A 16,229-nucleotide genomic window follows, 5' to 3' on the forward strand; every position below is an offset into this window, starting at 1 on the left:
ACAACGATATTTTCATCAACCAGTACAAGTACACAAAAAGAGTTGTTAAAGAAGTTTAGCTGGGGTCTTGGCCTACCTGGTGGTCCTTTAATTTTCATAAATATTGGAATAAAACCTGAAAATAATAAATATCAAACATATGTTCGGATCCATAATGTTGAGTAATATATCATTCTCAGACAATTTAAGTAACACAACAACAACCACAATAATATAATATGTTAGAATTTTTCAATCGAGGCTCTCATACCATTTTCTGGGCCAAATCTAACTTTTATCAAACCAGGGTTATTTTGACGATTTTTGAAATTTTTTAGGCTGACTAAATTGAGCCAGCTGCAGGAAAATCCCGGACTAAATTTTAAGAAAAGTGATTGAATTGAGAACCTGGCTCTAGCCTTTATCACACCAATGTTACTTTGGGAATTTTTGAAAATATTTAAGCTGCAAGGCTGCTAGAAAATCCAAGGACTAAATTGGGAACATTCAAAGAAGAGGGATTGAATTCAGTTAAACTTTAGGGACTAAATTAGGCTTCTTCCCGAAATATTAAAAGGTCATTTATGGCTAACTGATACCAATTTTATAAAATTAATCTCCGAGAGAAATATTTTCCTATATATATTCATGGTTATCGTTTAAAATACCGAATGTTAGATTCTTTGATAACATTCTTGACAGAAACATTGCAATGCGTGAAAACTAAGCCTTTTATTCCTTTATTTATTCCAAATAAACACTATAGTAACATAAAGTCCATTAACGCCTCTTGGACCTTGAAGCTATTTGACACCATCCTTATATCTCCTTCAAGAAATACCATCAAGAAAGTATAGGAAAGAGCTAGCTAGTCTCAACCGCAGACCAAGAATTTGCTGCAACCCAGTCAAACGCGACAGGACTCAAGAAAGCATCAGGTATGCCGAAAGCAGTGACCAAGGCGAGTGCATAAGGTCGTATCTCACTGCAAAGTTTCGAAACTTCCTTCCTAATCGTAGCAGCATGCTCTGTGGATAAGTAACCATATCGGAGAAATGCAGCATCTTCGTCTAATGTAACCGAGACGTACATTGATCTCATAAGTCCCAATATTTTCTGCCATGTAGAAAAAACATCCAAGTTAGAGAAACATTCTTTGATATTAACTTCCATTTGCACACAATAAATATTGATCCAAGTAAGAGTATTCGTCTATTGTCAGATTGTTGTCACTGGGGTATTCATATCAGAGCTTATGAGATCTGCGAAACACCCTCTTAGTCCGAGGTATTTCAAATCTATTTGATTGTTTGAATGAATTTATATTATGTTAATTTCAAATCCACCATTTGTTAGTTTAATTAAAAACATAATGACAATTGAGAAAGATTTGAAATATATCCAAGACTAGCGTTTTTTCAAATCCATTATTCAAATTATTCCCAAAATCAAATGTATAATTTATAATCTTAACTAAAAATGAAATGAAATGAAATGTCCAACATATGGATATCCGGGGAAAATTTTTTAAAAAAAATATAGAGGGTTGTTTAGGAAATAAATAAAATCTACGGCGAGGAAAAATAATGGTTTTGCTCAAATAAGGACAACGTAGTTTTTCTTTTATGCATCATATGTCCCACTACAAAATATGCACATTTCATACTACTGATACTATGTGTAGTTGTAAGAGTTGAAAGGTAAGAAATATAGCAGGTATCATTATATAAAAGTAATGAAAGTCGAGATTGCCACAAACCTTGAGATGGGTGTCTGTTGTATTGTTCTCTGCTTCTATACATGTCTGTAGAATTGTCCGGTCAGAGAACGCTCGTCCTAAATCTTCCGCAAGTTGGTAATTCTGAGGAAAAATGAAATGTAAGAGTGGAACAAAAAGCAATAAACTAGGACATTTTGCAAATAATTTCGGTCGAATTCATATTTCACGATGCCATTACCGCATTAAAGGCATACTCTTTGCTTTCTCCTTGAGATTGGAAGTTAGAGACTTCTTCAGCAAAGCGGTTCAGTAGATCTCTCTCTCTCAGGCAGAATACATCATTCTGTTACGGGTGAAATAAATACAAAATAAAACAGGAAATCTTAAGAAAGAAGAAACTGGAATAGCACGCTTTAACTTTACCTGAAACTGAACACTCCGAATGGTGGAACCCGTTAGCTGAGAAGGAATTGTAGGAGAAGATTTATTCATATGTCCAAGTCCCAATTCTTTATACGGTTTGTTTCTCTTTCTAGCCATCACATACTCTGCAAGCAGAGCTTTACTAACCTATAATGTCAATTTTTCAATAGGAATTTTGCTGTGATGCTAAAAGTTATAACTGATAATTAGACTATATATTTCAAATATTTTAAAACGTACATAAAAAAAAAATATTATATACCTGCTGCATAAGGACATTGTTATCACCCTCAAAAGTAGATTGTACATCATATTCGCCTTTCAGCTGGCCAATACGATTTTCAGTCTTCAATCCTTGTCCACCACATGCCTCGCGGCATTCCTAGATCAAAATAGCCCAAATATGTAAGCGGGGAAATTATTACCACCTGAAATCGCAACTACAATCATACATGGTACCTGAAGAGTCCGCATGTTATGCCATGTAAGAATAGCCTTCAATGCACTAGAGACAACGTGAATTGTTTTAATTAACTGAGGAGTTCTCTTAATGTATAGCAGCTTCAAGTAGTTAGCAGCGAAGCTCGATGCATATCTGCAACACCCGAATGAGCAGCTCTAAGACGATGAATATTTACTAAGAAAACTAATAGATGTAGCAATTTAATTATTCCATTGATAAACTTTCATTCTATGGGATATGAATGTTAAACACGTCATAGGGAAGACATGTATCAAGTCATGTGGTAGTTATCGTCAATCAATGTTGATTTCAATTCTCAAATATAAATATCTTCTAAAAGATTGCCACTTTCCCTTCCACAAAAGAGGAGCAGCACAACCAAAAAATTGTGGCAACTTAAACAAAAACTTGAAAAGTTAATAGAGAAAGTAACACCAATGATTGATAAGTTTGTAAGCGTGGTAAACTGAACAATTTCATTCTTCCAAATGATTTGAATGGCATTAACCAAAATATAAACGATAATAAACAGCAAGCAAGTTAGTTAATGGAATTCTCACGTTTTTGCAAGTAGAGGAAGAAGACGTCTCTGATGACTTGGGTAATCAAGCAAAAGAACTTCATCATCTTTTGGTGCAACAGAAAATGCCCTTCTGGTTAACGAATATCTGATAGCAATAGCTAGGCTAATCTGATGAGAAAACATAACCATCTTAGTACATAAACTCCGAAGCGAAAATATCATGCTTATATTATATTTCTAAGCAGAGTTACTAAAAAAATGCAACACAAATCTCCAGGCGTTGAGCACCTTTGCTGAGTAAATTGCACTGACTGCAATAGTGACGCGCCCAGATGTCAAAGGGGCCATGAATGCACCAAACCTCTGGAGTGAATTAAAAAAAAATGTCAATACAATTAACAAAACTTTTGGCAAAAATTTTCGTCAGGAACATATGAACAACAAAATTTCATTTTTAAGCATGTAATTCTGTTAGATTAAAGTTTTTGTGGACATAAAAAGTTTGAGCTGTCGTTTATTCCATATTCTATTCGTGGAGAAGTCAAGTCCAGCACAAACTCGGCAAAGAAGAAAACTACAAAGAGATTTCTAGTAAATCCATCATACTGTAAAGAGCTTAGTTGGTGAAGTTAAATCAATAAGGGTCGAGGACTGAGATGTTCCGTTAAGGATAAGGAACAAAGCTTCAAGTTGTATAGAAGTTATCTAAAGAGCTGTACCAATGCTAAATGTTTTGGCCAAGGAAATCCAGCAGGGAGAATCTGGAAGATAAGTTGAAGCGGTAAAGATATGTTACAGAAAAGCAATATTCCTCCTTACCCGATTTACCAAGTTAACATACAAAATTTTTAGCAAGAATTTCAATCTAGGTATATTACATTCCTATTAATACCAGACGAAATGAAAAAATGAATGGAATAAAATCATTTTTAAAAATTTTAAATAATATAGTAAAAAGTTGTTTATTATATCATAACTAGTCTTTAAAAATTATTAAAAATTAATTATTATAAAAAATGAATAGATATTAAATTGAAAAAAAATAATATAATTATAAAAAAATAAAAATAAGAATCTACTTTTTTAGCTAATTTTGAAAAACTTTCTTAAATTCAACCTATATGAATTAATTTTTTTGGCTGATAATCACTATCATATGTCAAATTTTTAGATTGTGCTAGCCTAAGGAGACGACATTGTGCTTATCGTGTTGAGTGTGTTGATGTCAACAACAAACCTAAATACATATTTAATTCTTTAATTTTCGAGAAACTATATATATATTATTATTTTTTAACATGTGATAAATAAATATATTTATATCAAATTCAATAAAATTAATGAGAAATAATTTTTTCAAAATTCAGTAACTTCGTGTAAATCCCCATTCACAAACAATTTTGTGACATGGTACGTGTTCGACACATTTGAAGAATACCAATTGCTTCATCAATATCTTCATCCAAATAGATTGTTATTTTATCTACAAAATATCTCCATAATGTACACAAAAGCCTATTATTCCTAAATAAAAATGAAATATGTGATTCTAAGTAAATTATGTATAAACCAAAAAGTTATTTTATTAACATTTTCTATGTGTATTCCAAAACAATGCCATAAATTTTATAAGGTGCCCTTTAATAAGATGCGTACTTCTTTTAGAATTGGTTTAGTCATTTCCATTGTGGGACATTTTATACTACCATGTATCCGTGAACTTTGTAAATAGAAGAAAATTATCACATTGCAAATGTGTAATAATTAAAATTTTGTACAAATAGGAGAATGATATTTTTTACTTCTCGATCATGAAAGACATATTCCACACTTAATGTCTCATTTTTCTCGTTGTTTCCATATGTAAGTAGTTCATAACAACGTATAAATCTAATTTAAATGTCCATTGTATCTTGGAAAGATTCATATATCGTGCTGAAAAGATGAGTCATTTCAGAAATCCATTTTTGAGTACATAAATTTAGTAAGATAAATATAATAAAATTGTTTCCAATATAATATGCAACACTGCATTATTTATAATTTAAAATTCAAATAAGACAGCCCAATAGACATAAATTATACATCGGGTGCTTTTCTCATATACCATGCATTTAACTCTTTCAAATTATGAAAATCTCGAATATTGCATTCTGATTATTGAGGGTAACAGATATTTTTATTGAGGTTAATTTAATGTTTATTAGAAACCCTTTTGAATCTCTCTCTTTTAATTTTATTGGGCTCTCTTATTTGAATTTTAAGAAGACTGTTCAAGAGATACGATATACACGGATATGACACGCGGATACGTGTATCGAATACGGAAAAATCCGTGTCGTTGACTTTTTTAGGTTGGCCAGTCAGACACGCCGTGAACACGTTTTTCGGACTCGTTTCGGCAAAAAAAATTGAATTTTTTTTTTGTTTTTTCTTTTCAGATCACTGTTCTGAAGATGTACATTATATATATTTACATAAATATGTATAAATATTTCTATAATATATTTATATAAATATTTCTATCTCTAGATTTTTTAATTTTTAATACTAAATTTATATATATATATATATATATATATAATATTTATATATTTTTTTAATAATTGTTGTATCCTAACCGTATCGTGTCTCTTATATTTTCAAAATTTGTCGTATCGCCGTATCAGTAACGTATTTGATGTGATACATGTACCTGTATCCATGCAACATAGGTTATTTGCTATTATCGTAATTATGGTTACTATTAAATGATTAATTTTATTAATATTTGTTATTATTATCATTATTATATTTTATTTATTTATTAATAATTATTATTATTCTATTTATTATTATTATTATTATTATTATATTATTATTATTATTATTATTAAATCACTGTCCTTTCATAATTATAATTAATATTAATTTTTTGATATACATTATTACTACTATTCTTCTAGTATTACTATCAACTAAAATTGATAATCGAACACGTAAAGGACGTAAAGTTTTGTATTTGCACAGCTATTAGACATAGCAGCCAGTGAAAAGCTAGGAGCTATAAATATGTTAGATGAAAAATGTTTTTCAAAAATCATTGTAGATTTGTAGATCAAGAAGAAATATTAGAAAAAGCCAAGGAAGCCACCATGGGGCAACATCACTACTCTATCCAAGAAGAAACCAAGAACAAAATAAATCACATATGAGCCCGTAATAAATCATAAAACAGTTTATCTGTGCAATTTTTTCTGTTGAAAAACGAAAGAACATGGTATTTGAAGAAGATTAAACCTGGTCAGGGTCCTGTATCGCACTCAGATATTTTCCTTCCGGAGAAACATCAGCTACTGAATTTAATATATTTTCTCTGGGAATACGAACATTGTCAAACCTGAAAGTATTAAGTGCTGAAACTTTCAGATGAACTTGAACATTAAAATTTCTAGCAAATTCAAAAGTGATAGCTGTATACCAGATTCGTCCATTGTCAACACCATTCAAACCAATCTTATGACCACAATCAGCGATACGTATATTGGGACAGATACTTCCATCTGCATCTCTGATCTGAGTGATAAAAGCATGGACACCTTGATTGTTTCCATCAATGTGAAGCTGTGAAAAAACTACTGTATGCGTCGCATGCTACAAAAACATTCAAGAATTAAATCATAAGTTACTATCAGTTCTTTGAGCAAGACTTCCAAGAATAACCACACATTCATTTGCTCAAAAGGAAGATAAGAATTTATTACATTAGCTGCACCTCCGATCCAATACTTCTGAGCTGATTCACACGGAGTGTTGATCACAAATTCTCCCGTGCCGGAATCATATGTTGTTACAGTTTCAATTCCTCGAACCTGACAACATTGAATCAAAACCCTTGCATAAGATTGCATGAAAAGAAGATGATCTCAAATCATAGAATACATTTCTAGGGTAAATAAAAACTTCAAATGAACTTTTATATACATTACTTCCATGCCCCAACTCTGTCATTGCAAAGCAGCCTTTGATCAGGTAATTTTCAGTGGCCCTCAACCACTTATCATGGTGCCGGTTTGTCCCAAAAAACTGGATAGCACCTCCCCTGAACAATAACAATTACAATTTACATGTGTTCACCAAACCATATTATTACTTCAAGAACTTGAAACATACAAAGATGAGAGAGGATCGAATTCAATCAAACAATTTAAAGTACCAACTAAAAAGAACACGTTTGTAACAGATTAACCAAACACAACTACATTAAAAATCTTCCCATCATATATTGCTTAATGATTCGCCAGAAGATTTCAATAAACGTTTACACATATCAAAACAAGTGTACAGCCCCATTTTGCACAGGAATGGTCACCCAATCTTCAAAGTTTCACAAATCATTAACATCACAAAAAAGTAAAAGTTCATAAAGAAACAACTTTTCATGGAGGCTGAAGCTACGGTAATCAGCAGACAAACACTAAAATCGATCGAATAAATTTTTAAAAATTATCAAAAGCAAATGCACAACTATGTTGAAGCAAGAGAAAAACCCAGTGAACTAAAACTAATAGCTCATGAAAATAGCAACGAGAAAGCTCGCGGGGAAAAAAATAAGCATACCACAAGAAGAAATGAACACCGACTTTAATAGCGAGAGAGTGATCAAAAATCTCAATGACTTCCAAAAGAGCAAACTTTCTCATCTCCGCTTCATAGCCTTTTCCAGTAAGCCACCCCTCGAATACCCCATGATCCAGTAAGTACTGAATTCTCTTCATCGTGATCTCCCTCTGCTGTTCCATGGTTTGATTATAATCCGGCACAACAAAGACTTTTCCTCCCCTCGACCTCGGATTGAAGAGGTTGCTTTGCACCATGAGGTTGAAAAGCCAATCCCTGTCCTCCAAATTGTGGCCATCCATCAATTTTCTCATTGAATTCACGTCGAATGAAAAGGGTTGCTCGTATACTTCCGGCGGAGTGTAACTCAAGCATGGTGAGGCGGAAATGGCGGCGGAGCTACCGAGATGGCTGTGGTTTTGCAGGTGTCTGGATAAGACACGGGTTCTGAAATTCACTTTTTCCATTCTTGATTGCGATTCAAGAATGATGATTGGAATGAAATTAATTCAAAAAGCTAGGTAGTCTGGATCTTTATCAAGCCAAGTTTCTTGTCGTTGGGATCCGTGATCGAGCGGACCGAGGAAGAAAGATAAATTAAAGTAAGAGAAAAGTCAATTCCTATTTTCCTAGTCAAACGACGAAGTTTTGTCAAGGAAATCAGCAAAGCTGAACTTCATCCATTAACAATTTTTAAATTTAAAATTAAATAAAATAAAATCCAAATATATATATTAAATTATATATATATATATAGAAACAATTTAAAAACTCTGTACACGTCCGAGATTAGTCGACACCAATATTACTCAACAATCACATTATTACTAAACAACGATGAGATTTTACTCGAAGAAGGCATGCACAATTGTTGGACCTAAGTAACTTTGAGATGACATGTTCTATCAGTATCAACCGACGATCAACGATCAGTAGTGACGTGGGCGTTCTGTATGTTTATTACTTTTTCCAATAATTATTTTATTTTAGAATTATATATTAGAAATGAATAAAAAATTTAAATGTCAAAGGGAATATTCAGAAAGAAACAAGAAATTCAATACACCACCAATATAATTATTGTATCATTCATTAGCAATAAAAATCAAATTTGTTCCTAAAAAGAATCCGTACAATGAACTTAAATTTTGAAAGAAACAGAGTTCATCCTTTCCAATTCTGGCATATCAAAACTGCTTTGCCACCAAAGGGGATCTGCGCAAACGAGAAAAGCAAACATGAAAATTCTTTTCATAAATAAATTAAAAAAAAAACGTGTAATTGAAAAAATTGTAACAATATTTTTTAAGGTTGTCTAACTAAATAATTGGCACATAAAAATCTTCATGTTGGTAAACTATGCAGACGTAAAGAATTTTGCTAGATGAAAATGCATCGAAATCTTTGAAGATGATTCGATGGACATTGGACAGGGAAGAAGCGAGAGATCTAGGGCTCAAGAAATCGTGTGATGTTTTCGAACAAATATTTTATCAGAAAAATTGAGGAAAGAAAGCAGAAAGCAGAAGAAACAGCTTGAAAACTCTTATTATCAAATACAAGTGTATATATAATAGGCTTCAAAACCAAATTTCTACCTGTAAAAGCACAGATTTTTTGCAACTCCAAAATTCAGCCTATTCCTATGGATGCTCAGCTAGAGTTCTCAGAGATAACCTGAAAATTTTCATGCTACCATCAGAATTAGTTGAGATCCTAGCTTAAGTACATTTCCTTGCAGAGAAAAATTAATTGATGTTACCCGATGTATCAAGGGCTTGGCATTCTCCTCCCATTCTGTTGCCCACCTAGATGAAGATATCCTTTCCATCAATTTTTCTGATAACATCTGTCAGGGAAACCCTCAAACAGCATCTGTAGTGATCGAAACATAAATTTAAGGAATTTCCCACACATTAATTCAGCCATTCTGCAGTAAAACTAATTACTACATTATGCAAGTGAAGAATTCTTCCACAAAACAAGTTTCAAGACCCATTCTTCTTTTCTTTCACATGATTTAGTTTGTAACTTTGATGTTATTGCCTCTCCCTAAAATGGTCTCTCCACGATGATAAATCCCTCAGAAAGTATTTCATGACTTGCGAAATGATATGTGACACAATTGGTCATATTCCACACCAAATGCTTCTTTTGGTCTCAATCTGGACAGCATTGGTTCACACACAATACCAGGTAAGATGGTCTATATTCATAAGCAAAAGTGCTGATGCAAAGGCTTTACATATTTATTTTTTATATGGTGTTTTGTTTTGGACCCCTACAAGTAAATAGATACAAAAGAAAGGCCATTAGGTGGGAAACTAGGCTAAAACAACCAAAATAAATAGCAGTCTTTAAAAAGGTACCAGTCCTGACCAAAGAGGGTCAATCCTATCTAACAAAATACGAGCACAAACATCTGTTTGAGAAACTTCACCAAAAAAAGTAACCAGGTTTCTATCACAATAAGCCGAGTTGGCGAAATTGACAACAAAACGACAAAACGAGCAGTAAAGATGAAGATTAACAGGCATACTTTTAAAAGCTCAAGACGTCTCAAAACACAAAGATATAGCTCAGCGTATATGTGACTACATCAACAAGGTTAATGATTTTAACCAAAAATAGGGAACAAATGAACAACGTTAAGGATCACATTCCAGAAACTTTTTAAGGAATCACATATGAGTTGCAATTTCAGCATATTCATGAAAGTTGGTAAAATCAAGGCATACTTCAGAAATATAAGCAGATTACAAATAAGTCAGTGCACATATAAACCAAGAGTTCCAAAATCAAAGAAGATGTAAATCTTAGCAGTCGTATATTTCACAATTTTTCAGATTCTTATGCTAATTTCAAATAAAAGCTAGGGGAAGAAAAATAAGGGCTCAGGCATGTGTTCCGTCTTGGCACATAGGAAAGGAAAAAAAGAACTAAAAATCAGATCAGGAAGTGAAATAAAAGAAAATCAGAAAAGAAGAGAATATGAGAAAGAGGAAAGAAGAAAAGAAACAAGATGACGGTATTGTTAAAGACTTAGCAATTTCCCTTGAAAATATCAATGATTGAATTTGAGCATATGCATGTGCCATCAACAACCACGATCAATAGATATTCTGTATCCTCCGATTTAGAATATAAGCTGGTTCATTAGAAAGGAAGAAAGAGTGTGAACACGGTTGCATGCTCTACAACTTGTTAAGCTTACCATGAGTTCATCAGCAAGTTCTGAGGATGACGAGAAAAGGAGGCCATTCTTTCCGGTTTCTATACCAGCTCCTTGATGCTTGACGCAGATCAAAAACAGTTTGTATAAATAGTATTCGCAGTGGCACAACAATACAAAAGAGTTATATACTGAATCTTACCAAGAGTAAGAAACAGCACAGACTGGCAGTCCACTGCCAAACATATCCACAACCTAACAAACAAAAATTCCTAAGAATGAGATCACTTACCCCAAAATGTAAAAGGAAAAGTTTCTTAAAGAAGAAGATATTTTTTTCAGGGACGTCGGACTAATAAATACCGGTACTTCGCTACTACAAAATGGATAAGTTCAAAAAACAAGTAAACCTTCATGGGTAGATCCAACCCTGATGAGGACGTGTGAGGCAGACACCTAAGTCTGCAGAACCTGCAAAATTAGACAAGGAAGATATAAAACTGTTCTGGTGGAAGACAACATATTAACAACTTAGATATAATACCTACCAAGAAGCAACGCATAATCCTCTGCAGACAGCCACATGGTACGGAATGCTACACGTTTGAGACTAAGTTTCTTTAGTTTTTTCTCATACTTTTCCTTTTCAGGTCCTTTACCTACGTGTATTTAAAAGTATTCAATCCTCAAATATGTTATTAAAATTTATTGTAATGACTCCGAAAATTTTGATAGATATGAAAGAGAAGCATATACATAAAAATCCTCTTACCAGTGATGATAAACAACAACCTAGGGTAAGCGAATCGCTTTCCAGAATGAATTTCTTCCCAAACAGTTTCATCTCCAATTGAGACGTCCTCATTTAATTGTGCTGCAACTCGCCTATCATACATAACAGCAGCTTCCAGAAGAATACTAAAATCTTCATCCGGAGTCCTAAAAAGTCGTCAAATATTATCGAATCATGTTTATATGAAATATATGCTCATCATTTTCCATTCTAATGATTCTGGTAATTATAGTGAAAAACAAACATGTATCAGAGTCTAAATTTTCTGACCTGTTAAAATAATGAAAAAGGCAGTGGATTGAAGGAAAGTACAAGTAAATTAAAACGGCAAACATTTAATGGATATGATCTAACCAGCTTGTACTACTAACAATTAGAGCAGGTCTGTTTTCCTTCAAGGAAATATCACTGTCAATCTGAGTTGTAAATGGAGCCGTATTAAGATAATTGCTATCTGGTCCTGCTGATCCTGCCATATATGTGAATGTCTGATTAAAACTAGTAAGAACACTCCTGACATTAATTTAAGAATGAATTATAAACACTAATGTTTCGCTCATGTACCACTAACTATGCAATCTCGGAGGCCATATGGCTGATTGAGGCTTTTACTAATCCTGCAAAATAACTAGATCATAGCAGACACCTAAGTTTGCTGATTCAATGTATTCTTGAAGCTTGTGATGACAATAGACTCACATCATGCCTCTCCTCAAGCAAAGCTGGCCGGAAAAATTCAGGAGGTCGATCATACAAAACTGTGGCCCTACAATACAATAATGAGGCTAAAATGGCTAATAACATATGAAATGCCAGCAGGTAACAATGCATGGCGGATTTAACATATCGTGCTCTTACTTTATACCCCAGTTCTGAGCCAATTCATGTTCCATAGCTCTAGTCACACACAAAGAACCATGGGCCATCTTGCCAAAGTGCTTCTCTATCCTAGGAATAATCAGATATTCAGTCTACAAACAAGGCCAGAAATTCCATTTAATGAAAACACAATGATATTTTATCATTGATATACAGCTACAAAGTAACTACTCCTTCCAAGGGACAGGGCAAGTAGTGTGTATCCAAAATTATGCCAATCCACAATGAATGTGGAATGTCTCAACCAGGTAGCCCACTTCACAACCACTAGCGTAGGAACTGAAGGTGGATTCTGCAGCAAAAATGTAGAGATCATGATTTTAGAACATATTTGCACAATATGAATACAAGAATAATAATTTGACATTCAAGTAGTCCTCCAGCGAACGTAATCAGGTCATGATGTCCAGGAACAGTAACAGATTATTATGCCGATCACTACAATATAAAAACAGAATAATAATTTGACAATCAAGTAGACCTCCAGCAAACATCATCAGTCCATGATAACAGGAACCAGTAACAGATTACTATGCCAGTCACAACAATATAGATAACAAAATAACAATTTGACATTCAAGTAGACACCTCCAGCAAACATCATCAGGCCATGAAGCTACGGACCAGTAAGATTATTATGCCAGTGGCCAAACCATCCAACACATAACTATAGTTCCCAGTAAAGTAACAAAACTCTCAAGAAGCCGAAAGAATACACATATAGGCGTATAATATGCTTTTTCATATTGATTTTCATTTCTATAACAGCAATGTCAAATCAATGGAAGAAATAATTGAATATTTTAGCAAAAGAAAAAAAGTAGTGTCCACCATAAACCAATAATTGACAAACCATCCTTTACCTCTCCAAAATTGAAAATTTGAGAAATTTCAAATAGGAAAATCTTGAACCCTCTACAGTCATGTCAAGCAACAGACTAGTTAGCCTCGAACATTTTCATTTTTTCATTATTGAAATGTACACCAATCTACTCAATACACCTCATCCTCCCATCAGAAGTAAAGAAAATAAGGACTGCATGTACAAAAGACATAGCTCACCTGCACAATGAAAACATCAGGGGCTGGTATCTTTATACAAAGATACCACAGCAGCATGAGAAATTGAATAATAGGCTTGAGAATAAGTATCAGGGGACGAAGAATCTTTGGAAAAGTTTGAGGAACTGTAGACCATTGTGGCTGTGAAAAGCAATAAAGTATTGTCCATGACCATCCATTTCAATGAAAATTTAGTCTAGAAACAATGTACTTAATTGTACCATTTTGTGAATATGGATTGATTTGTTCTCTAACAATGAAGTGTGGGGAACCGAACCTATCCAAAGGATGAACCCGTCAATCAGTAAACAAATTAAAACTAGGAAAAAATATGTTTAAGTAAATGCATTATGATTTATGGGTTCGTGTAATACACTCAGTTCTAGAGATTTACACTTGAAAAAATACCGATCAATCCAACATGTTTTAAATATGGTAGTTCAACAATTATGAATTTTTACTCAATTCAAAAGTATAGCCCGATAACTTAAGAGTAAGAATGACAACCGGTTATACCTAATAGATATAAGTCTAAACTAAACTGTACATGCAATTTAAATTGAATCTTTTTGTTTACTAGACCGGATAACTTTTTACTTACTCGAGGAGCAACATGAATGTAAAATGATGCCTGGCCAATAATTGCAAATCATGACACTAAAATCAAATTCTCGTGGAACTATCTAAAATCTAGAAGGTGGTGTAGAAAAGCAGCGCAGAAAACAAGCATGCAACAAGCCACCTAGAGAACTAAACTTTCCATTTTCCAGTCCAGCCAAACAAACCTAGCTCCAACAAAGATATTAGTTACTCACAGCAATGAGAAGGATTGTGAGAGCCTAAACAAAGCCATACAACATAAAATTAATAATTAAGCAAATAATAATTTTCTTATTTTGGAACCAAATTGAACCAATAAACGTTTTGATGGCAAACAAAGATCATCCATGTTTCAATATTTCATCTTTCTATGTTCACGCAGGAGTTGAATCCAGCATCCTCGGAGTACAAGAACCTACTTCACCCCAACTTGTGATCCTGATATTTTAAAAACATTAAAGTTTGACCAAAAAATAAAAGGAGCTTTGACAATACAATGGAACATGGACACCATCCATTTTCTCAGTTGTGCCGACTTGAAGCCAAATGGAAAAATCACGATATGAGAATTTGTGAGTACTTGTGGAAATTATTGAAGAATGAAGATAAAAAAGAAGACCCGAATTTGAATTCAGTCATTCACCATAACCTCCAGCTCCAGTATATTAGATAAAACATGAATTTCAAGTCCACAAAAATATGGTAATACCGCGAAAGCAATGAAAGCTTGCAATGCAGCGTTGTTACTGGTTGCATGACGCAGAAATAATTCAAAAGTCCATGGTGAAAAACCTGAAACTCTAAGTAGTAGAAACAATAATAAAATGCAACAGTACCTCCGAAATTACAGAGCAATATATATATACTCACCTCGAAATAGACAACAAAGTCTCCCCCGAAATCCGCGAAATAAAGTTCCAAACCAACGGTGTTAACACGGAAATAGAAACCTGGGCTGAATTAAGTTGTTCACAGTATAAAAATCGTCAATCAAATTTATGTTTTTTTTATATACTAATAATTAATTAATGTAATAAAAATATAGGTACATAACAAAACAAAGGTAAATTAGTTTAAAATCTTCGGTCATTCATTCATATTTTATGAATCAATCTGCCAGCTTTTCATATTAATGACTTTCTATTGTCAAAAAATGACAACGGCGTCTATTCAATTCAAAGTTTTGATAATTTTTTCAAATTATAAACTTTTATGGATTTGATAGATTTTTTTTTATTGATTTTTACAGAATCTTACAGATTTACAAACAGATTTATGTGGATTCGTGTAAACTTTTTTGTACGGTTTTTATAAACTTTTGTGAAATTTTTTTATATAATTTTGTACTTAATTATAATATATTATTTTTTATTAATTTTTTTGAACCAATAACTAATTGACAAATATAACATATTCATTTTGAAATATTTTTTCAATATTTATATTAAAAAAAAATTACTTATTTAAAATTTCAATCATTTAATCCTTACATGTGTATATTATATGTGTGTTTGTATGCATATTTATAAATTTTTAAAATACATCAATTAATTAATTTGTAATCTTATTTTTGAATTGATAATATACATGTGAAAAAAATATTATTTAACATTGTGTGGATATAATTTTGTATAAAAATATCATAACTTACATATTAATTGAAAATGCTAAAAATAATTTAAAAAATCATGATTGTTGCGAGCCTATTCAATTATTAAGAATTAAGCGACAAATTTTTGGATCATATTTTATTATTATTGAATATTATATTAATTTATATAAGTCATAAATTAAAAATTACAAAATCAATTCTTGGATTCAAAATTTCATATGATATTAAAATAAAAAATTATTAAATGGACAATCAATCATAAAATGAAAGATGAAATTACATATAGAGACACACTTCAAAAATTTGAGAGAGTGATAGAGATAGATGAAATGAGAGAAAATAAGAAGTGAGGTGGTGTAAAGCGACAGAGAGAGAAATAAACAGTTTGTGTACGATTTAGAAGT

At 32.5% G+C, this 16,229-nt stretch overlaps 1 protein-coding gene and 1 pseudogene across 1 annotated transcript; both read right to left on the reverse strand.

Moving 5' to 3' along the window:
• Positions 1-597: 597 nt before the first annotated feature.
• LOC140804581 (acyl-coenzyme A oxidase 3, peroxisomal-like) lies at positions 598-8,335 on the reverse strand. Its single transcript, XM_073160639.1, has 13 exons — positions 7,708-8,335; positions 7,072-7,189; positions 6,852-6,959; positions 6,569-6,741; positions 6,388-6,487; positions 3,397-3,471; positions 3,146-3,276; positions 2,582-2,717; positions 2,385-2,504; positions 2,123-2,269; positions 1,938-2,042; positions 1,739-1,840; positions 598-1,095 (listed from the first exon to the last, which is right to left on the reverse strand). Exons 1-13 carry the CDS (start codon positions 8,172-8,174, stop codon positions 844-846), a joined length of 2,034 nt encoding a protein of 677 aa, XP_073016740.1. The 5' UTR covers positions 8,175-8,335; the 3' UTR covers positions 598-843.
• A 418-nt stretch (positions 8,336-8,753) lies between these two features.
• On the reverse strand, positions 8,754-15,049 carry LOC140804909 (UDP-glycosyltransferase TURAN-like; annotated as a pseudogene).
• Positions 15,050-16,229: the final 1,180 nt, after the last annotated feature.

This window comes from Primulina eburnea, chromosome 11 (assembly GCF_022965805.1).
Source record: "Primulina eburnea isolate SZY01 chromosome 11, ASM2296580v1, whole genome shotgun sequence".
In the NCBI taxonomy this organism is placed as follows: domain Eukaryota; kingdom Viridiplantae; phylum Streptophyta; class Magnoliopsida; order Lamiales; family Gesneriaceae; genus Primulina; species Primulina eburnea.